Below are 23,677 nucleotides of genomic sequence, written 5' to 3' on the forward strand. Positions count from 1 at the left end.
TTTGATTTGACAGCACAATGCCAAGACAAGCTCGCTCTTGATTGCTGACACCATGATGATGGCCCCAGAATTACATTACAGCATTGTTTTCAAAATGTAATCACATCTATAGGAACTGACTGTAAAATCACGTGTCCACAACTGTGAGACATAGTATTTGTGTGCTTATTTAAATTTTACATGACAGCAATTATAATGGATCAAGTCATAGTACATTGCCAGCACATTTTCACGCAGTATTAAACCACGGGGGACTTAAATAGCTTAGTATCTGTCAATAGCCTGGCTTGAGTGATGACTGTAACTATTTGGGGATTACTGAGATGTCTCCTTATATAATATGGTGTTATTGCTGCTGTTGATTGAGGGCGCTTGCAACATAAATAAAAGGCAGTTTCGTTAATAAGTATCCTGCGAAAGGTCCCCTGCATAAAGCTCCCGTTAAACAGCATAAATTCCTCTGGACGTTTTACGAGCGCGCGTCCTCATTCCTCTGACACTCGGAAAGAATTAAAAGAGAATGAAGCTCCCATCAACAACGCCCCCCGCTGTATTTCTTTCCCGAGGCTCAGCCGGCTGGTTATTCTCTGGGGGGGACGTATTGGCTGAACGAAGTGAAATACAAGGTCTGAAAATGTGGCGAATCAATCGTGGTTTCGTGTCCTGGCCCCGTCCTGCGACCTTGGGCTTCCTGGCACGCTGTTCTCTGGGTAAGAGACGTCTCGTGCATGTCTGCATCAGGCAAGAAACAGAGACACATGAAAACAGGACATGTTGCTGACAGAGAGAGATCTACTGCCTCTCTTAAAAAGGGGGACAGCTGTAGAAAGTCAGTTTTGCCTGTGCGTCAGAAGCCTGAGGGTGATTGAAGAACTGAGAGGGACAGCAGAGAGGTTTCTGCATGTCGGAACTCAACAGGCTGTCCCCTACGCTTGCTTTAAAGTCACCTCTAGTCCCCAGCAACACAACAGACAGTCAAAGCTCTGTGAATTATGAATTAACTACGTGGTTATTCACAAGCCAATCCACCTTTTACCAGGAATATGCAATTAATCATGAGTGGAGGTCAGTCAGTCGCTTGTTAATGGTTCTCTGGTAATGTTCTGTTAATATATCTCAGGTTATTAAGAATTTACACTCATGAGGTGCTGCCCCTAATATAAAGTGCATGTGTTTGATGGCTTCATGACTGGAAATGTCCTCACATTTGCTCTGTGAAAGCAGGTAATTTCTGGTTGGATTTATATTGGACGAGGGCATTTCACCGTTTCCTCTGCATTAAGACTTTATGGATGTATTTATGGGCAGGACACATACAGTAGTGCAAAACACCCTGTCCTCATTTTTGTTGGCTTTGAAATCTAGAGGTGCTGACTCCAGATCAGTTTTCTCAAATTGGTTTGCATCAGGATTAGGTGCTGGATCAATGCAGGGGGTGCCAGTCTCCATCTTTTGACTTACATGTGCTCTTTCACCTGTTCAAATGCTCCCCCTATTCTGTTAATCTACTTAAAAATGACTGCCAGTTCTGGGACACAATACCAGGAAGTGTGGGAGAGGCATTACATACATTATTGTCATTTAGCAGATGCTCATATCCAGAATGACTTACAAAGGTGACAGTTTCTACATGTTATCTATTCATACGGCTGGATATTTTTACTGAGGCAATTGTGGCTTAAGTACCTTGCCCAAAAGTACAATGGCAGGACCCCAGTGGGGAATCGAACTAGCAACCTTTCATTTATGAACCATGCTCCTTACCACTGTCCCGCACTGCCGCCCGTAATAGGCACAATAAAGAATAACAATGCAACAGTGTCTTCATGGGGTGGTTTCTGCTGGCGTGCCTTTGCCTGGTTTACTGATGTCCACCGTGGAGTCATGGAGCTGAGAATATCACAGATGTTGCTGAGAGACTCTGGCAGTCTGGGGTATTGTTCAGATGAAGGCAGCTGTTTGTGTGTAAACTGCCATAATGGCGACAAGAGGACGGGGGAAAACTCTCCAGTGGGCGGCGGCAATAAGCGGTAGCCTTTACTCTTAACCGCATGTGGGCAGAGCACAGACACGGCGGGTAAACAGAGCCGCTTATTGTTTCAGGGGCTGCCTGCCCGACCGTTAGCTCTGACAAATTTAGGTTATTCCTCTGTGTCCTCTTTGAATCATGCCCATAAGGTAAAGAAGCGATAAACTTATCAGCGTTGTGGTGATCCACCTGAGCTGGCCCAGTCGAACACAGTGAATACTATGTGATAGAGGGCCCGGGTTTCTGCAGAGCAGCCAAACAAGGCTGTCAGGGATTATTGATATTTCCCTACGACACGGCCAACACTCTACCCCCCCGCCTAATATATTCCGAGGCACTTACAGCTGGGTCCTAATAATGTTTTCCTCCACTTCCATTTACAAGTGATGTGTGTCCACAGGATGGGAATCAAATGATGACAAAAGGCTTTTAGTTTCCAAGACTGCTTGAGAATTTTTTTCCCTTTTCCAATGCTGCTGCCCCAGGACTTAATAACTTTGGAGACCATTAACTTATAAGGGGGTGCTAGGCTCCTCAAGGGGCTATAATTGATCAATCAATAGTGGCCCCCACATAGAGGTTTGGAGATGTATTGTGCTGACAAGGACTCCATCTACTCGGCAGGCCCGACCCACTCGGGAGCTGTCAGGCCCGGCCATCTGTTTCAACCGCTCGCCCCAAATGGTGTCTCCACTGAGGCTCGCGGGAAGAGAGGAGGATGGCAGAGCAGAGGTGGAGGGAAAAAAGGGGAAGCAGATGCATTCGCTGTGGTGGTGTTGAGTCGGTCAGCTGTTTGGCTGTAGGCCTAGGCAGGACTCGGCTGCAAAGGCCAGGCTTTGATGGGATCTGAGTTGTTTTATGTAATTTATTTTACTGTCATTTCAGTGGATTGTTCATCAGGAGATGCTTCCTTTTAAATGATGTAGATGCACTGCACTCTACTGCATTACGCATTAGGCGTTTCCCCCAGAACCGCGAAAAGGGCCCCAGTATATACTACATTAAGCCAAACCCACTCAAAACAATGTCAGAAACAAAGCGACAGTTTTGTTAAGCTGTGGAAATTCAAAAGGACTCTCCTTTATGTGGTGAACACAGGCTCAAACAAAGAGGCTTTGGATATATTCCCACTCCTCAACCCTTGTGAGAAATTCATATCACACCACAAATTATAACTTTGTCGGAATAATAGGGATGGTAATTTAGAGTCATTACGGCGTCTGTTTTGTTGTTTATTCTCTTTATTTATTGCAGGGAAGCTTGGAAGCAGAAGAAGACGTATGACAATGATTAGGCTATTACAAGGTGGCATTCTCCTGTGGATCAGAGGCACTCAGCTCCAGTCCTTTTTGCTTACAAGCATTTTCATTTCCTTTTATTTTTTTCTGAAAAATGGAAAAACTCATTCCGAGAATGGTTTTGCGGCGGCACGATGCAACCCTTTTTACCGCATGCTAATTTCCTTGGCACATTCCTAAATTGAATTTTAATTTCAGCTGTGCAGGTTTACGTCTCGAGACAGATGAGTCAATCTTGCTGAGTAATGTAATCTAATTAAACCCCGGGCCTTCTGAGATTCATCCCGGGCTCCTCTGGAAGAGCAAAACCCGCACGGCATTCCAACCGATCGTCTTATAATGCTAGTCACCATGGTATGGTGAACCACCCGCTTTTGTGTGATTTTTTTTTCTCCCTGTATGTTCTTCTGAGTGACCTGGCTCTTTGAACATGACACTGGTGTTAGCATTAGGATGTCTCCTCAGGCAGGCAGCTGTGTTACTATGAGTGGCAGTGGATAACCCTGGATCAATAGCTCCCGATCAGTTCCAATAACTCTGCTTGTCGGCTCCATCTTCATAGCACTTCATGTGCCTGTTCTCTGCAGGCCTAGGATAGGTTACCCCTCCCCCTCTCTAAATACAGAGCGACAAGCAGAGGAACATCACACATTCATCCCTGCCTCAGCAAAAGATGATCTCTGTCGCGCATGTATGATGGATGATTGAATCAGCCTCATTTCTGCCAAAGTGCATCGAGGTCCGGGAAGGGAAGGGAAGGGAGATGACAGCTGATGTGTGTTTTGCGGTGTTTGTTCATATCCCGTCCTCCAAAGGTCTGCCCTTTGTAATTCTCAGAGGTTCGAATATCTGCTTCATGCATGGACGCCTCCCGCAGAAGCCTCCTCATGTAGACGATCGAGACATCAGATACAACACAGCATCTGCGGGCTCGACACCGAGCCGCCGCAATGATACATGCGAGGGGGCTTCGCCATCTCTTCTTATGTGGTTCAAGAGCAGCTTATGAGGATGATCTTTTCATCATTTATTCATGCGCGTCTCCACGTTTGCCCTTTTTTTCCCCTGCCTTTTTCGTTCTGGCTCTGGCCTGGACCCCTGCCCAGATGAGTTTCCTTTCTTTCTTTCTTTTTTTTTTAAGAATGTATTGTTTTTTGTCTCCTCCTCCATGCTATTTCTCCACTTCAGTTTACCATTCACATTGAGAAGACAACAGGAGAGGCAAGATTGGGACTTTGTGCACCTTTATGTCCAGAATTCCTTCATTTTTATAAAGAACATTCCGGGGATCGATAACAAAATGAAACTCACAGTTCTGCTGGTTTAACATTTTTGCCGCAAAACCCTGTATGATCCTTTATATATCCTTCTGCTGTAGAAATCTAGAACTAGCTGATGATGCGCTGGGGAAACTGGATCTGCTTGCTAAATTGGTTGTTGCAAACATGGTTGTCCTGGTAAAGCAAGGAAAGATTGAAGCTGGGTTTATTCTTTTTCCTGACACTGGACCAAAAGCTTTGAATTGCTACCAACAGTCAGGAAAAACAGTCAAAAAATAGCATTAGATTATATATATATATATATATATATATGTCAGTCTGATGGTGTAAGATCTCAGCTTTCATGATTTGTTAACACCCACTGTCAGCCTGTTTCGAATGTTTGCTCAACTCCCATCCCACAATCCAGATGGTTGTCTTCCTCCTTCAGCTGATATCATTTTAACAGCCGACTTGACGCATTAAACCGACTCACTAATGTAATAGTAATTGAAATGTCGCATTGATACAGTGCACTTCGACTGAAGCGGTCGTTTCGGCCCCTTTTCTATCAAGGTGGCATTCAAGGCGGACAGGCAAAGGCAGCCACACACGGAGAAAAGCGATGCGTTTTTACCAAATGACAGCGTATAAAAAGAGGCCACTTTCGGAAATTGGCCGTTACAATAAAGTGGGACCCATGTGTCGGTCTGCAGACGAGGGCTGAGGAGAGCTCTCTGGTGAATGAGGTTAACTGCTTCTGGTGATGAATTCTGTGGGTTGGAGGTTTATTAATATTTCAGGGAGTAGCGTTTTCCGGTAATCGGACTTATTTGGTGATGTGTGGCCTGTGATGCTGGGGCCCTGGTGGCCGCTCCGCAGCACTGAATTAGCAGTAAAGTGCCGGTGCGGGTCCCCCAGCACAGGAATTTGGCTTTTTTCGTAATGTAGCATCATTACTCAAGCAAAGCCTGCCACAAAGCAGCACTTTTACGACGAGGAGGAAACAATAAGGGTCAATAAAATAGTCCATAAAAGTTGACAAGCGTGTGCGCGCGTGGGCGTGCTGGGGGGTGGGGGTTGGCGGGTAGGGGGGCTTTGTGTGTGTGGTGTGGGAATCATCATGCATATATTTTGGCAAGTTGACATCATCCGTGCCCAGAACGGAGGAATTCTGTGGATGTAATTGGTTGCCCCTGGTGCCGCTGGACCTTTGGTGATTTGCAGATTGCTGTGGCAGCACACAGCGGGCAAGAGAGGAGCCGCTGGGGCCTCGTTTTATGGCTGGTCACGGGGAGGCTTCATTTAGGCTTTTATGGGGCAGCTTAAGCTGCCACTGCAAAGTTTCCAGCCACAAACCCCTGTGTTCAGCCACCGTATTAATTATTTAGGCCTAATGTATTCCACTTGTCCGTCTGCTGTAACGATTGGCCTTTTTATTAAGAGGATATCTTATCGAAGCAGCTGTGTGTGCTCTCTCTATACACCAAAACCTGTTTTTTATCCTGGGCAGTGCGTGGAGATAATGAACAACTATCCACTAGAATGACATTTTTTTTATTGATTTTTTGTGAGGGTTACGGTGCTGTTCCTTGGCTTGTGTAGCTAACTACCTTGTGGAAAGAGGTTGTTGTTCTTTTCATAAGCTCAAAAGATGTTGTTAGGTGTTGCATTAGTGATTTGAATCGATTGAATGGCCTGAATGAAAAAAAAAGAAAGGCTGAATCAAGATTCTTCTTTGAGATTGAATGCAGTATGAGATTAGTCGCTAATGTTGTAATCTTTCACTTCCTGTTCCAGTCCTTTTCTTCCTTTTCCTTTTCCTCTGTTTTCAATCTATCCTCCCTTCCTCAGTGTGCTCTCCTGATCTACATTGTCATTTGACTGCGGTCTGGCATGCTATCCATCAGTTCTGCTGCTGTAACACAGTATAAAATGCTATCTTCAGATAATGGGATGTGGCAGTGTCACTGCAGCTTGCACGCGTTGCATTTCATCAAAGACCAGCCAAAGACCGCAATGCTAATTTTTGTTGTGGGGGAAAAAATATTGGGAATCAGATACTGTTTCAGATTTTTTTTTTCGGTCAATATGTCACCTAATGATTTTAATAGAACTATGACAGGCAAATTCAAAGCCCTTTCTTTTTTGGATATGTGACAGGCCAGAAAACAAGATGAAAGGAAAGTTCCAGCATCAAAAACCTCCTTTTGTACATCATATGCTGCAGTCTCCTCTGTTTTATTTTTAAATAGCCTTTACCCTTGTATGGAATGTCACATAGTTGAAGATGTTAGACATTTCTACCTGTCAATGTGCATTAAACAGACGTGGATTAAAGACAATGGGATGCTAACAGCCTTTGACAGCAAGTGGCGGCTCTGTTGGTGAAACTTATTAAAGAGTTAGCCCACCACTAAACAGCATTTCAAAACTGATGCCTTTTTTCTCTTATGCTGAGCATCAGACAACAGAAGGAGACAACACATCTACAGCAATGACACTGTTTGTTGTGGCCCAAAATAGACACCAAGATTAAATGTGATAGTGGCTGTACGCATACAGATGCATTTGGCGTTTTAATGCAACATGATTGAAGACAGCAAAGGGAAAATGAAAAATACCGGTGACCACCATGACAACAGCATTCTTCCTATTAAACTACTACTGTTATAGTATGTCATTGGTTGGTTTGACGTTACTTGCAATCTTGTACATGTAGTCTGCATTTTTTTGGGTTAGATGCAGTAGGGAGGTATGTTTTCATCGGCACGATCATGGCAAGCTACCCTTCTCTGTTTGGGTAGAACAGATTCTATCAGGAAACCCTAATGAAGTGTAGGTTATGGAGAAGTGTAAATGCTTGGTCCCAAATATAATTTGCATTGTAGTGTAGACCCTGACCCTGTAGTCTAGGAAAAGAATGAGAAAAGAATAGGAAAGAATTCACAAGACACAAACTTTTCCACCACACACTGCAACCTTTTAGAATGAAAGCACATAGAAAGGGGTGCATCTCAGACAAATTCCCTTATTTCCAATGACATGTAAAATACACATTTAGCCTACTGCCATAAACAACCACAAGCTTTTGAGATATTCCCTGCAGAATTTATCTGGCTCTACACACATATATAAATGCAATGGTGAGCTCAATGGCTGAAGAGTTTCTACAGCTTTTCTTGTGGTCACCATGCTGCCATTTCGTCAAAAGGGCACTCATTCAGTTATTACATGTAATTTAAATGTCGTTCAAACTGCCAGGCTGGACAGGCTCTTCACTGTACAGTTATGTCAGTAGAAAATGGACGCAGGTGTTGTTTGTCCTTTATAACATGGGTGTTACTGACATTTTAAACTAAATATAGATGAAGTTCTACAGGCATTTTGTCAATATAATATTGTGATTATTTGTTATTTATTATTTTTCTTCTAGCCCCCAGAGTAAGCACATGCCAATTTTCAAAGTCTTGTGTTCTCAGAGCATTAATTGCCATATTAATCTAGGCAGAAAAAAGTCCTCTTTGTCATGATAAAAGTGCAAATGTGAATATCTGAGAACAGATTTTTCCCTCCTCTAAATGCTTTTATGTAATCCTTTTGCATTTATTTCCTACAAAAATGTTTTTAATGAGTCACCTTCCAGATGCTCAAAGAGAAAAGTTCTGGTCTCATGTGGGTTTCTGCACTACTGTAATGCTTTTTTGTGATAAATCTTATGTTTAATAAGTTACCGGTGCTGTGGTCCTCACAGTGTTAGAGCACGGTGCTTGAAATATTCACTCTTATTGAATTCAGCGCAGTTTTCATTCATGTGCTTGTCCTCATAAGAACCAAAACCATTACATTTGGGGGGAGAGCTGCACAAAGCAGATACAGCCGGATTGTTCCTTGGCCATGTAATTTTCCCTGGCAGCTTGAGCACCTCTCTTTCGCTTGACTCCGGAGCTTGACAGTGCTTTAGAGGCTGTTAATTACACAGAGATGCATATCAATCACAGATCGATGAATATGATCGTGAAGAGGAGCACGGCGCTTAAGTGGGATTGATCGCGTGGCATTCCAGGCCTGATGTCCGGGCTCATTAGCATAAGCTGCGTTCATGCGGCTGTCTCCTGATGACCTGCTGGCGGGGAGGCAGAGAGTTCTAACTGATTGCACTTTAAGTGGTTTAAATGAAAAAAATTGATCATCAGGAACGGGGTGGCCGCTCACTGCGAATCAACCCTGAATGAGCACTCAAAGAGCGATGTTGCCATTGTGAAAAAAGCCCCCATGACCTATGTGGTTGTGCAATTACACATCTTAGCAGCCATGGTGTGTATGTACACAGTAAAACCATTGCCGTTATAGTGCAATTACAAAAGTACTAGGGTGGCAGTGAAGAAGAGTGGCCTCCGTCATGTTGGTTGCTGGCATTATTCCATTACAAAGGCAATGTTCAGTACTTACAATAAACAAACATGAACTGTGCTTTCCCCTGCATAGTATGGTTGCTGGAATTCAAGCAATGTGTCTGTTGGTGGAGTTTTAGTAATGAGTCCCCTTCACGGTTGTAACTGTGTGTTCCTCTCACAGTACGTTGGAACTTGTCAAATCCAGAGAGACCTTGGACAGCATGCACTAATCACAGTGGAGGTCCAGAACATGGCTCAACTATCCATGTCCACTCCATCACATGTGTCTAGCCTATCAGATATGCCCTTGCCATCAGGTGTGAACATTATATTTGGTTATCAGATTACGTTAGCAAATTAGGTTAGCCCTTTATTCAGAGGGCCTTACACAGCTTACAGTTTTTACATCCAGTCCACTTATACATGTTTAAGCAATTCAGGTGAAGAATACAACAGTGATGACCCACCTGACAATAAGGCCTGCTCCTCACCATTACACCACACTGCTCTCCTGTGTACCCAGTGCATAACACGTGTCTGATGCATGGCATACTGCGTGGTGCATATTGCAATGCAGGATCGGTGCCTATCTACAGACAGCCATGTTATTGCCTGCATAAGAATTGTCTGATCTCGCTTTCTTCCACTCCCGTCTCTTTCTCCTTCCCGGAGTTAGATCATTCATCTCTCCTTGCCACAAACGAGTGAGCCGGCTGCCTTTGAACTGTCTCTGCTTCAGAGGTTCTATAGACACTCCAGAAGTGCGTCGTACTCTATTGACGAAATTCGCACTATTGTCAGATGCAAATCAGCATTAAGCGTGAAACAGGCCTTTGCCGGGGAAAGCGCAGCCGCTGCTGAGTCTAGCAGCCGTGCATGCCGATTTTTGAATTAGCATTCAAATCCACGCCGGTTTTCTGCAGCGCGAGGAAGTGCTTAGAAACAGTAGAAGTATACCTACAGGGTTTATAAATCCATTTTTAATCAAATGCAAATAAGCACCTCTTCCTTAGAAGCGCATTATCCTCCATATCATGCTATCTGGAACTGGAAGAGTATAGACATGAGAATGAGGTAACAGAATTTTAATGGTAGGAGCAAATGCAGTAAGCCTCTGTGAAACTTTTTCCCATAACGCATGTGACCTTGTGATTTAAAAGTGACTTCTGCCCTGTTCCTTTGAAGTCTGATTACTAATATTATTTATTTGCATGTCAGGGACCCCATATCCAGGGTTAGGGGCTTAGGTTAATTTTCTTTATATGTTATCCAATTATACAGCTGGATATTTTGCTGAGGCAACTCAGGTTAGGTACATTGCTCCTGGATGCAATAGCAGTGCACAGCCTGGACATACAAACCTATTGCCTTCGCTTCCATGGCACAACTTCCACCCCATATAATAGGTATCCATTTTTGGTGCTATGTGAGCCCCGTACCATGACTGCATCTACCATTTCGGCCTGGTTTCAGATATAACAGGTTCACGTGGTTTCAGCAAGATTATTGTTTGTGGGCATAAACAAGTTGCAGCTTGCACTATTATTATTATTGCAGTTATGTGCACTACTGCTGTTTTTTTTTTTCTCATGACCAAATACAGATAGACCATGCGCCAAAACCCTCTGCTAGATATGGCAGGGTAACTCATTTAGTGCAAAAGAAATTGAATCAGGATGGATCAGTTTATGGATGGGAAAGTTTGCCTTGATTGGCACCATATTGATAAGGGATGAAAATGTAAGCGAGATGGATGTGAAAAACTCATGGCCCTGCATATACTGTAGGTGTTAGAGGATTCACTCACTTATAGCTTTGGCTTTTTAGATGATAGTTGTTAACTGCGCTTTTTGCCATCTGAATAACATCTTATTGATTTGCAGCGAAATGTTTTAATGTCATAGATGATGTTTTATGAATTGCACCCTTTTGGGGAAACAGGGGTCCATTCTTAATCTATTTGCCAATTAAGTACCAAATTGAAAATCTGTATGGAGGTATTTAAAGGTTGATATATAAAAGAGTACTGAAGTGGTGAGTAGTCTGTGCATCCTTTTTCATGGAAACCCTTCAGTATTATGTGTAAAATACTGGCTTTGCAAATATTCACCATGGATCAATTCACCCCATTTGATAACCCTGCATAACCAATCTATCAATAAAATGCTGAACATGGTATAATGTTCTCATCTGAAACTTGGAAGAACAGACTACAAGACAGATTAATTAATGAACACATGTACATAAATAACTGCAAATGATGATCCCTGTCATACAGTATTCTATAAGAACATATTGCCAGGTGCCTTGTAGGTACTGCACGCTCTTGAGGTTGGCAAATGTGTGGTGAAATCTCAGGCTTTTTTCTGAAAACAATCACTAAAGAAAAGGGAAATAGTTTTATTACAACACATTGTACTATAATGCCATAATTATTAAGGGTAGATTGACATAACAATTCAGACATCTGTTTGACAGTGACATTCCTGGTCATTTAAATGGTAGCTTTCTCCAGTCAGTGCACAATACTATGAAACAGCTGACATGGTTGGAACAGTTGGAAAGCATCTCCGACTACATTGCCAGTTACCTGCATAGCTACCTAGGGGTCAGGAGAGCAAAAATATTAGAATCTTCTGTCTTTGGCAATTGTGAAGGTGGTGGAGACAATCAAAACACAGCTCTCACAAAGCCTGAGATTGCGGCAAGAAGGAACTCCCAGCCTCATTTAGACCTTATGTTGTTGACAACGGTCAACTGTTAAATTGATTGTTTCATGTAATGAATTCGACAATATGTTCAAATGTTGAAATCCTCATGGCTGGTTTGTTTTTGCTGTGGGCTATTATTGATCTAACATTACCTGATAAATAATGTGAGAAAAAAAAATTGATACTGACATTTTTAACTTGAACCGTTTCATGCTGAAGTATTGAAAAGGCTCACTTCGTTCCAGAACGGCTTTATTTTCACTTAGGTATCTGCTCAGCTTTCATAATTAAAGTGAATGTCTTATGTCTGCATTCTGCAATGAGGACTAATAACTCTGTGAGTAAATCTATCATCCACTAGGCTTGGGGAAGGGAGGTGTGGTATTCTGGGGTAATTTACATTTATTCACAGGGAGCAACTTTGTATCACCCATTTAAGAGATACACAAGTGTGTAAGCTAAGTCTGAATCCAAAAATCTGAAAGACACCTAAATGAGCTGCGCAAAAAAATGCTCAGTACCGTAGGTCTAAATTGACCCCACATTGATTACAGTAATACTCAAATTATGATTCTGAACACAACTGGACATTGAATCAAAATTGAATATTACAATATTACAATAATATTTCAACCAACAGAACATAATATTCAGAAAGGTAAATAGAGCAAAAATATAATATTAAAAATACCATTACTTACAGGGTCCTTCATGTGTCGTTTTAAGTGTTTGCAGTCCTATGACTTGTTTTGAAAGATAACACCTGAGTGAGCATCTTCCATCAGACTGTGTTGAGCTTTGACCTTTTTACATTAACTTCCACCCAAAGCTAAGTCAGGAGAGGGCAGGCTATTCCCGGAAAAAAAAGGACTTTTATCCTCAATGACACAAAAGCTGTTAACTTTAGTGTTTTCTGCTGAGCTCTGCTCTTACAAATAGCAAAAATGACAAACAAAGTAATACAGATATGACTTTAGACTCAGTTAGCCCTTTGCACGCCCTTCACTGAACCTGATTCCCTCTGTCCACTTCTGTGTGTTCCGGCTGATTCTCTGCTGGTGGGTCTAATCATAGCAATTGTTTTAATTCAGTGCCATAACAGCACACGCTGAAAAGATAAAAAAAAACAAAACAAAAAAAAACAGAACTTATTCCATGTTATTGAAGATCCAAACAAAGATTTGGGAGGAGAATTTTTAGATAATCCCTACATAATCAACAAAGCCCACCCATCCTCAAATATAAAGAAATCCTTGCCACTTCCTTTTCATGTTAGCTGTTCAAGACATCCCCCCTTTACCCCATCTCCACCTCTTTTTACTCCTATGTATGATATCAAAGGTGGGGGTGAGTTTCAAAAACATTGGCCCCTCCAAACCAAAGATCAATACCCCTATGACCTCACTGACAGCAATGTCTCTTATTGTATTCAAGTTCGTACCTACTGAATATACAATATGTTACGATTTCATGGCTTTCAAGGCTTGGGTCTCTTTCCTTTGACTTGTGATACTGGATAGGGAGTTGTGGAGATTTGCCATGTACATGATATGTCCTTAGTTTCCTGCATTGCTGTTACTAACAGCAGGACTGCTCTGAGTGTATAATTTGTATTGCATTTGGATAATTTAATATGAATATAAAAAAGACATTTTGCAAAAAGAGAGCAGAGTAATGGTGGGGGGAGTTTAATGGAAATGGAGGTAGATCTTCAAGGTAGTCCTTTTCTCAAATTCATCTGTATCGTTCATGGATCTAGTCACTCAACTTGCTCTCTGAGAGCACTGGTAATGGACAGAAAAACTGCCACAGATATCGCAGAGTCCATTTAATGAAGGGATTTTGAACATTCAAGGACACTCATTTTGAAAGCCGAGAGAGAAAGAGAGAGAGAGAGTGAGAGAGAGAGCTTTTGAATTTAACATTGAAACACACAATTGAAGAAAGGCCCTTTGCTTTGTCCTTTTTCTCATAAATCTTGTGAATGAACACCATTTCAATCAGTGGTACAATCTATCGTTCATCTGTTAAACATTTTAGTTGCTAACTTTTATGGCTTTTTTACCCCTATGAAGTCACACCAAATTTAGCTTATTGTTTTATTGTGGTTTACTGCTTACTGTTTGTTGTTTGTAAGGGAATTAAGAATGATACCTGCTGTGATTTTGAAAGAGTTTCATGGTACTGATAGGTTTTTCAAAACACTTTCACAATAGGACAACCAGCATATCAGGCACATTTTGAATGGTCCGTTCTGTGTTCTTGCAGTTTTATTGCCTTTGACATGCCTGTTGAATATCACTGTGCTGTTATCTTTTGTAAAAATAGCCCTTGGATATCTCATATTCAGACATGTATATGTTAAGAGATAATGGCTACAACCAAGCTGTTTGAAAAAGTGTTTATGGGTAACAGAGATTCCTTTTAACTCTGCATAATTAGGCCCCTCCCTCCTTGTTTTGTTTCTTGGCAGTGCACGTCAAAGCTGGGACCTGTGAAGTCATTGCAGCTCATCGCTGCTGCAACAAGAACAAGATCGAGGAAAGATCTCAGACAGTCAAGTGCTCCTGTTTCCCGGGGCAGGTTGCTGGGACGACGAGAGCTGCTCCGTCCTGTGTGGATGGTAAGGCTTACATCCCACCGCTCACACCACTCACCAGATCAACAACAGAATCTCTCTTCTTTTTGTCATGTGCTGGTCATGTTTTTGGACATACATGTAAATCTGGTGAGGAATTATACGTTGCCTTTCATGAAGCAAAATCAAAGCTTTTTGCTGGAGTCTTTGAGACACTGGCACAATCCTGAAAAAGTCTGTGCCAGGTTTTCACAGTGGTGGGAAAAAACGTTATTAGCAAACAGCCAAGCACACCCGCTCCAGCCTTTGAGACAGCCCAGAGAATTCCAGCGTCTGGCACGCTTTTCACAGCAAAGCCATGGGCCGCATTCTTGGCAGGGCAAGGCGAGGGCGAGTCATTTAATACTGTGTCAACAGTGTCCACTTGACAGCACGATCGATTTTTATCTTATTTTCTTTACTGTAACAGCTCTTACCCGGCTTCTTCCTTCTTGACAACGCTCGCAGTGTGCGGAAATGTCAAATAAGGCCCCCCCTCTGCAGAAGTGCTCCCCGCCATTTTCTGACCTCGGAGCGCGTGTCTCAGGCGCATTGTTTATTCCATCCTGCCAGAATCTTCATGGCTTTGACATTGGATCAGGCCTCTGCTGCAGTCCCCGGGACAACAGACCATGCAGAGGAGCAGAGGCTTTCTATCATCAGTCCATCCTCAGTGCTTTGACATTTGTGTATTATATATATAACATGTGTGTGTGTGTTATTGCTACTCTGCTGCTCTACTTGGTAGATTTATTTTGCTTTTCAGAATTTTTTCTTTTTTCTATCCCTGTTCCTATTGTGCTGCACTTTTTGCTTTTCCTCTGCAAAAAGCAAGGATGGAAATGCCGTCGGTTCCTTTTCTTGCTGTTTAATAACATAGTACCTGGCATGCCCAGTGTTCATTTGCAAGTGTCTCGCTTTTTTCCCCCTTCTTTGCAGCATCCATAGTTGCACAGAAATGGTGGTGTCAAATGCAGCCCTGCCTTGATGGGGAAGAGTGCAAAGTGTTGCCAGACCTGACTGGGTGGAGCTGCAGCACAGGAAACAAAGTCAAGACAACCAAGGTGGGTAGGAGCCAGCAATCGCGTTCATCAGGTGCCACATTCACCTGCTTCGATGCATTGGTTTGCCCCCGGCAGATGAATACCTTTAGGTGTTTCTATTCTATTGCCATGTTCCTGCACCAGCAACTACAGGTGCTGTTTTCCCCATGGCATTGTGAGCTTCAGCCGTTCAGCCTCTTAGCTACAGTAAGCAGCTACAGCAAAACGATCAGAGAAAGCCCTCCCTTGCCTGCCTGTTTTGGGGAGCGCCTCAGACTCTCTGCCAAGTGACCCCCACTTCAATTCGCCCTAGTGCTCAGCTCAGAGCTGTGAAAACAAGCTTGGGACGAGATCTGCCTTGGAAAAAAAAAAAGTCTGGAGAATCTTTGATCTGACATCAAAAGCATCCAGGAGAAAAAAAAATTGGAAACAAACAAAAATAGTACAACAACAACAAAAAAAAGCAATGAGCAACAGGTTTGCGCCATTGATAAATATTTGATCATAGAGGTACGGGACCGTTGTCTTCGCTTGAATATAACAGTGTGCATATTGTTTCCCAGTTGCTCTGACGCCTCTCGGCTTCCCCACCCTGACACACTGGGCCCTCAGCCACCGTTGCAAGCTGAGGCACTCCAGCTCCAGAGCCTCTGTTTCTCCTGCTCCTCCTCCATTATTCATGTGTGAGCGGGGCAGAGAGTGGCAGACTTTTTGTTTTTCAGGGGTTAATAATTCATGGCTCCCTCTCAGGCAAACTGAAGAGGAGCCCGAGGTGGAGGGAAGGAACCCGGGGTTTGATTTGGGATTCTCCGCGACCGCCTTGCCCCAAGCGCCCCCCATGCGCTTCAACGCACCGATGGGGTCACGCTGAAAAGAACCCCGTTGAACGGTGCTGCGATGAAATTTTGATCAGGGCTCGTTAATAATGCAGATGGCGTTGCTTGGCTAATCAGCTGCGTGGTTCTGCAGCAACTGCAACAAAGGGGTGTAGAAAAGCACAGCAGCTAAGCTCATAGCTCATTTTGTTTAAAAAAAAAAAAAACATGAATAAAAATAATGAGTTTTTTTTCAACTGAGATGCATTCAGGGGAATGTGTTTAGGGTCCAGAAAACAAAATTTTTTTTAGCATTTTAAAAACGGAATATAATTATTTTTCTGTATTTCCACCTCCAGAGAATTTCCTCAACCTTATTTCATTGTGGTTTTATCGCATTGCTGCGCATACAAAAACACCAAACTTCTGAGAAAACATTGAGCGAGTTGGACTGCTTTGGAAGCAAATACATTCAATGCTTTTCCCTAACGCACAACAGTGTCACCATTAGTTTTAAAACAACAGCAGCAACAAAAAACCCCACAGCAATCTGATAACAAATGCACCTTCCAAGACTTAATTAAAAGGATTTCAACACCACTCAAGAGATGAGTGAAAGCCGCTTTTGCATAGTGACAAACGCCCGCTGAAAGCTCTGAGATAGAGGCTGAGGACAGTCCAGCAGTGCTGAGGGTACTGTCATGCTGCCTTCTGAAACCCAGGCAGTAATGTCAGTCAAGTCACATCCCCCATTCATTTCCTTCCTGTCAGTCACCTGTCTAAAACAAAGAGCCACCCAGTTCTTTCAATTTCACGGGGACAAGTGAGTGGCTCACACGGGCGCAGAGGCGACTGCGTGATAGAGTGGGCGAGTGTCCGAGCGGGCGGGGAGCGGGACAAGGCACGTGATGATATCTGCATCACATTGCAGTGGGGAAAGATACTAGAGAGCTCACCGGAGGGGGGGGGTTTGGGGGGGTGTGTGGAGGAGGTAGCCCTCGATGGGGTGACAGACAGTCGAAAAGAGCCAGGTGTCATCCACGCGCCAGTTTGCTGTGGCTGCCACTCCTGTGTTTAATTGAGGAACCTGTGACCTGTGCTCAGACATGGCAGACACGGGGACAGCTGCTCCTGCTGTGCTCCACAAAGCAATTGCTGTTGTTTTCTCTGTAGTGACGGTGTCTGCGGGTGAGGGGGCTGAGGAAAGGGAGCCGTTGTTTACCACCTGAAGTGAAATGCCCTGGCCTCCACGGCTGACTTACGCCCGCTGGGTCAGAGTCCTGTGTTTGAGATTGTCAGAAAATTTCCTATCCTGACCCCTGCCAAAGAACCCCAGTTAGAGTTCCTTAAACACATGTATGGTCTCTGAACTATTTAGGATGTCAGACAGTATGTGCTCATAATGTGAAGGGTCCCTTTAGAGCTTTTATGAGCTGTACTGAATTCCTATAGAGGCCGTTCAGAAATCAGTGCTTTATGTAATTATATGTGCATAGGTATATTTGTATGTCTGTATACATATATACATGTGCATGTGTGTGTGTGTGTGTGTGTGTGTGTGCATGTATGCATGTTTGTATGTATGTGTGTGCATATGTATGTATGCATATAAATTTAAAGAAGTTTTTATGACATAGAGGGGTCAAATGTGGTTTAGGCCCTAATCAATTATATGGATTAGGTCCTTATAGCCCCATTAATGCAGAGCTGTAAATTGAAAGGGACAGTGCAGGCCTGGCTGAGGGGCAGTGATGAATCAGGGCGGTAACACGCCGGCCCTTCTCCTCTGTCATTGGGAGCTGTGGCACGTGTGCAGGCAGAGACAGAACAAACACGAGAAGGCAGCTTCTTCAATTTTTCATTTTCTGATGGAGCACGGGTTCGATCAATGCCAAATAATATCATATGGATGAGCAGACACCAGCTGCCTCTCCACTCCCCCCCCTCCATGAGCCTCTCGCTCACAATGATGGCTGGAATTCTTAGAAATGATAAATAAAACAAACAAGGCCTGATATTCTCTGGAGTGTCTGGTGTCTGCAGTCACACATGCGTATGTGAGTATGTGTGTGTATGTGTGCGTATGCGTGTGTGTGTGTGTGTGTGTGTGTGTGTGTGTATGTGTGTTTGTGTGTGTGTGGTGCTTTGATTCAGCCTCCTACAGGCCAGGCTGAGGTAAGGGCTTATAGTGTAGAGCAGTGTTTCTCCACTACACAGGTCATGTGATGAGGTCTTCCTTGTTGCCATGTAGACTTTATTTCATGTGCTGCACAGCTTTGATATAGCATCCTCCACACCTACACAACAACTTTGACAATGGCCACAGAGAAATCTTATATATGTTCGTGTGTGTGTGTGTGTGTGTGTGTGTGTGTGTGTGTTTTTGTGTATGTTTATGTGGTATGTATGTAGTCTGTATGTGTGTCTTTTTCTGTATGTGTATGTGTGAATGTGGTGTGTGTATCTTTGTATGGTTATATGTGTCTCTTTGTGTGTGTGTGTGTGTGTGTGTATGTGTGTATGCTTGCGGTTGTGTGTGTTTATGTGTGTGCATTTGTCTCTCTGTGTGTGAATGTGTGTAGGTGCATGTTAGCATGTGTGTGAGTAGGTGTGGATATGTGTGTATGTTCTTGTGTGTGTGTGTGTGTGTGTGTGTGTGTGTGTTTCTGGGCTGGGGCAGGAGTGGTGATTCATCGGCTCTGTATGTGGGGTAACGCCTCGGTGTTCTGAACTTGCCGATGATGCTGGAATACTGAAAACTGCTGCTACTGCAAATCAGCTTAGAATGGAGCAGGAGAGAGAGAAGAGCTCTCATTGAGACACTCCTGAGGAGTGAGGGGGGAACCAAATCGGCATGTCCAAGCCGCTGTCACATCCCCACTACATGACACCTGCGAAATGGCCTACCGATAGCAGGCAGGCTGGCACTGCTTGGCCCTGGTGTGAGAGATGTTCCGACAGACAGGCCGACATTATTACCAGCGCTGTACCCGTCAAAATCAAACTCACGTCAGCCTCGGTCTTGCTTTTCTGACTGGTTTGGCAACAGAGTCTCACATTCAAATATGCTGCTGCAGAACAATTCTCATGCTTACTGCAGATTTCAGGTGCAATTTCCAGAACAGAGAATGAGCAGTGCTGATATGGAGGGAGACTTGAATGCAGGTGGCTCTGAGTGACTTCAGTCAAAATCTCTCTTGAACCTTGACGAATAATTTGGTGTTACTGTTATCTTTAGTCTGGTCTTTAGGGAGGTAGTGTGGTGTAGTGGTCAGGAGCAGGGCTCATAACCGAAAGGTTGCAGGTTCAATTCTCTGCTATGGCACTGCTGTTGTACCCTTGTACTTAACATACAACTGTCTCAGTAAATGTCCAGCTGTTTGGATAACATGCAAAAGTTGTAGACTCGCTCTGGATGAGAGCATCTGCTAGATGACATTAACTTAACTAACTTAGTCTTCAAAAACACACTTTGGTGAGTTCTGCTGTTACCAAAAATTATTGGAATGAATTGTAAGAAAGTAAGAGTCGTACAGAATTTGTGAGTCAAAGTTAAATCAACCTGGGTCTCACACTGCAGTCTAGTTTTAGGTGGAGCGGGGAGTCAAGTGCCAGCCTGTGCCGTTCACGGTGGGCTAATGGAGGAAAGAGAGGGCGGCCCCTGCACCTCCGCTGCTCCTCCCGCGTCCCGCAGGCTGCGCCTCGAACGCGAAGATTAAACAGGGGCTCCCGTAACAGCGGGGAGGACCGCGGCGGAGCAGGGAACAGGCCGTCTGACTCATACGTCTGCGCCCTCTTTAGAATGCATTTCTAGATATCAAACGGGTCGTGATTAAAGCTCTCGGAGAAGAAGACGTGGCCTCTGGCCAAAACGCGGGGAAGACACCGCAGGCTGCCAAGCGTGACTCTACCCGTGCCCCGTTTTTTGTCACTTCATTTCTGGCCAAGACAATTGAGCCCGTGCCAGTAGCTAAGTGAACGACACTAATAGGCGCCAACGTGCTCGGCGGTACACGCTGGTGGTCGGAAGCCCTACTGATTGCACCTTATGCTGTGTGGAAAATGTCTCCATGTGAATCACATTGGCTCACTGAGGCAGGTTAAATTGCTCCACTATTTCAATGGCCTCGGTGCACTGAAAGGAGTTTATTTGGTACCAGTATTGTGAATGTTTTTAACAGCTCGCAATGATGAATATAAATATTATTCATTATATGGGTCTCTAGGGTTTAGGTTCATTGCCAACAAAATATAGGGCATAAATATACCACTCTGGTGGTAAACACTATATACCACTCTTTTGGTCACTGTAATATTGATTAAAATTATTGGTGTTTACGCCGGAAAGATTTGATTTTGTTAATTTTTTGCCCCCACTTGGGGCATTTAGGAAACTGTAAATGGATAAGAGGCAATGGTAGGGGTTTATGGGAAAAAAGAGACAAAAACAGTCTGGCCTCGGTAAATCAACACTATTTCACTCGCAAGCCCTCTGGTGTTAAATTGCCAATCCTCTGGATTGATGTTTGAAGATAATTTCTCTCCACGTCAGCCATAGGCCTTAATCATAGTAATTACACCACTTCCCAAAGAGTTATATTCCAATAAGACCAGGTGGGGGTTGGGACGGAGCTATAATTAGTCTAAAATAGGGCAGCATCGTTGATTTTACCTTTATTAAATGTCTCCCACTTTCTCCTTGCCTTGATTGTTACATTAAAAAATCAGTTCCACAGCAGAATCCAGAATCAGGAGTCCACATACTTGTGTCTCTCAATCATCGACCTGTAACAACTGCTACCTCTACGATTTGATGTTTATTTTACATGTTGTATTGTGACGTAGTGCACTTGGTTTCTGTTGCCTAGTTAAGTCAAGTTAACTTGCGGTAAGGCTTGAATGGTGTTATTCTCACATTCAGTGGTCCGTCAGTGTTGTTAGCCTGGTCTGACACTGTTGCTCATTTCAACTTGAATGGATGTACTTATGTCGTAATTTGCTGCAAATCGCTCTTGATAAGAGCATCTGCTAAGTGCATGTAATGTAATGTAATGTCTCCAATGAATGTCCCCATCACTTTCAGGTCACGCGATAGTCCCGCCCCCTTCCTGATCAGAGCACCCAGCGATGGACATCCTTTTGTATATGTATAGCGACCATAAGAAGAATGGCCCTGCGCTCGGTTCTGCCGTGCAAGTGGACTTGAAGGCCCAGCCTGTTACTGTGGACGGGAAGGGGTGGGAGGCAGGCGCTCAGCCATGCAGCGTGGGGGAAAAGACTCACCTCGCCTGAACAGGTGCAAGAATTTGACCTGGAGGGCTCTGTGTTCTTGTAAACATGTGACCATGAAGACTACCAATCTATTCCAATACCCTGTGTTTATTATCCCGGCTACTGTACTTCTACTTTGTGCGTACTTACAGTGGATTGGGACACCAACCTTTAACTGCTCTTCATCCAATGGTAAACACTGGGATTATTCAACACAAGCCTGTTGAAGGAGACATATTGTATCATAAATCTGACTTTAGATCTCCGACACGTGACAGCGATTGTTTTTTTTTTTTCCCAACCCACAACCAGTACAGTGGCTCCAAATGTATTTGTGTTCAGGATCTATTTTGCCCATAAGCGCTTAGAGTACATTCAACTTTTTATGAATTGAAGCTGGCATATTTTCTTTCTTTTCCTTTTGGAAAAAAAAAAAATTTGAACAAAAAAAAAAAAAACAGAACAAAAGAAAAGACAACAAACAAAAAATACAACAGTTGTTTCCACTTTGGGTGTGAAATGGAGCATCTGATCGATTGGCTTAGTTGATTTCTTAAAGGACATAATTAAAACTTTTCAGTTGAAAAGTCAGAATAATACTAAGTAGATATTATGATACATGTTGAAACATATGTAAGAGTGTAAAAAAAGGTTCACAGAATCAGAATAAAAAAGTCCAAGTTAAGCTCCAGCAATTTTATTATCTGTGTTTTTAAAAGCCTGGTAACTGCTATTGAGTGTGTCAGTATTATCTCAAATAAAATGATTTCAAAAGAAAACAAACTTTTTTCATTTTAATTGAAATATGTATTTGTGGAGAAATAATAAAAAAAACATTCATGCGTGCACATCATATTTTACATTCCATCTGGCTAGTCCTTCACCTTATTTTCAAGTCTTTGAGGCATTCACACAACAGCGTGGTGTTCTTGAATGGATATTCAGTGATTACTAAAATGAACAGGTGGACTGCATGCATGAGTCATAAGCTGGCACGGTGATGGTGTGTTCATAATGGCAGCAGTTTTCACGTGTTGTGTCTGTCCCAGACTCCTACAATGCGAGTGTGTTAAAGAGGCCGAGCTGTGGGTTGGTCCATGAACGCTGATGAGCTTCTACACTCATTGGGAGGAAATCAACAAGCCATGTTACAAAAGTTATACCAAACTGGGAGGAGGTCAAGGAAACAGCCATGGGTGGTCTAGAAAACAGCAGTGACAATAACAGAATGTGACCCTTTAATTTTTTTAATCTTGCAAAAGCAGCCCACTCTGCATGTATCCCCCACTGGCTGCTTCTTGATTTGCACAGTGTTTTGTACCACCCATGTCCTTTAAGGAACATCATTTTGACTGATGCTGTATGTGTCAGAAGTTTGATTTTTTGGAGTTTGGTTCTGCTTAAAAAAGGCCAGGATCTTCTCTTTGACACACTATCCAATTTATCAAACGATTTGCATAAAGGCAGCAAATTCGAAGACGTGTGCTTATATGTCAGTCGAAAAAAGTATTAGAAAAAGTAAAGGCAATGATATTTTCTTAACATCATTTGAAAGTGATTCGGTGGTGCTAATTTATAATTACACTTTCCCACAGGTAGTGGAATACTTGCAGAGGACGAGCTCATGGAACACTTCTGGCATTTCTGAAACAAGTTTCGAATGTGAGGAAACACATCGAGGATCACTTTTCCCCCAGGGTTTCATCAATGTATTCCAGCATATTGACATGCTGAAAACAAATTTTAAGTATGTATGCAAGTGTTCATCTACATCCTGAGTATATCAATTTATCACTCATTTACAGGTATTGCCTTTTAACTGCCATACATAACGGTAAATTATTCAAGCCATGATACTGCATATTTTGTAGCAGACATTGAGCGCACCACTATTCTCTTCCTGAGTTTTGGCTCTTTGCTTTTGTCACCTCATGACACTGTAAAAAAGTCAAATGTTGCATCAGATTGATGATGGAAGGTTCACTGCGAACTCCCCCGTCTAGACTGATTCAAAACCAGTGCAGTTCTCAGTCAAAACAATTTCACAGTAAAACTTTATGATGCCCTCTTTCACAATCAACAACATTACAAAAATAGGCCGTGGTGCTTTGCATTTTGGTTTGAATTAGGCAAGATCATTTTCCGCTCCCATTTAATAGATTTGTATTCAATTTTGTGGAGACAAATCCTCGGAAAGGTTCTCTGTTTTTTTCTTTCTACTCTACATTTTATATGAA

General features: G+C 43.1%; 1 protein-coding gene across 1 annotated transcript in view; it reads left to right on the forward strand.

Annotated features, from left to right (window-relative positions):
• LOC118780976 (chemokine-like protein TAFA-2) overlaps nt 1-21,836 on the forward strand; it is a 79,327-nt gene extending 57,491 nt beyond the window's left edge. Inside the window, exons 3-5 of the mRNA XM_036533789.1 lie at nt 14,168-14,317; nt 15,251-15,375; nt 21,253-21,836. Of these exons, the coding sequence (XP_036389682.1) occupies nt 14,168-14,317; nt 15,251-15,375; nt 21,253-21,264 (287 nt within the window). The 3' untranslated portion in view covers nt 21,265-21,836. The remainder of the gene's footprint in view (nt 1-14,167; nt 14,318-15,250; nt 15,376-21,252) is intronic.
• Nucleotides 21,837-23,677: the final 1,841 nt, after the last annotated feature.

This window comes from Megalops cyprinoides, chromosome 7 (assembly GCF_013368585.1).
Source record: "Megalops cyprinoides isolate fMegCyp1 chromosome 7, fMegCyp1.pri, whole genome shotgun sequence".
Classification (NCBI taxonomy): domain Eukaryota; kingdom Metazoa; phylum Chordata; class Actinopteri; order Elopiformes; family Megalopidae; genus Megalops; species Megalops cyprinoides.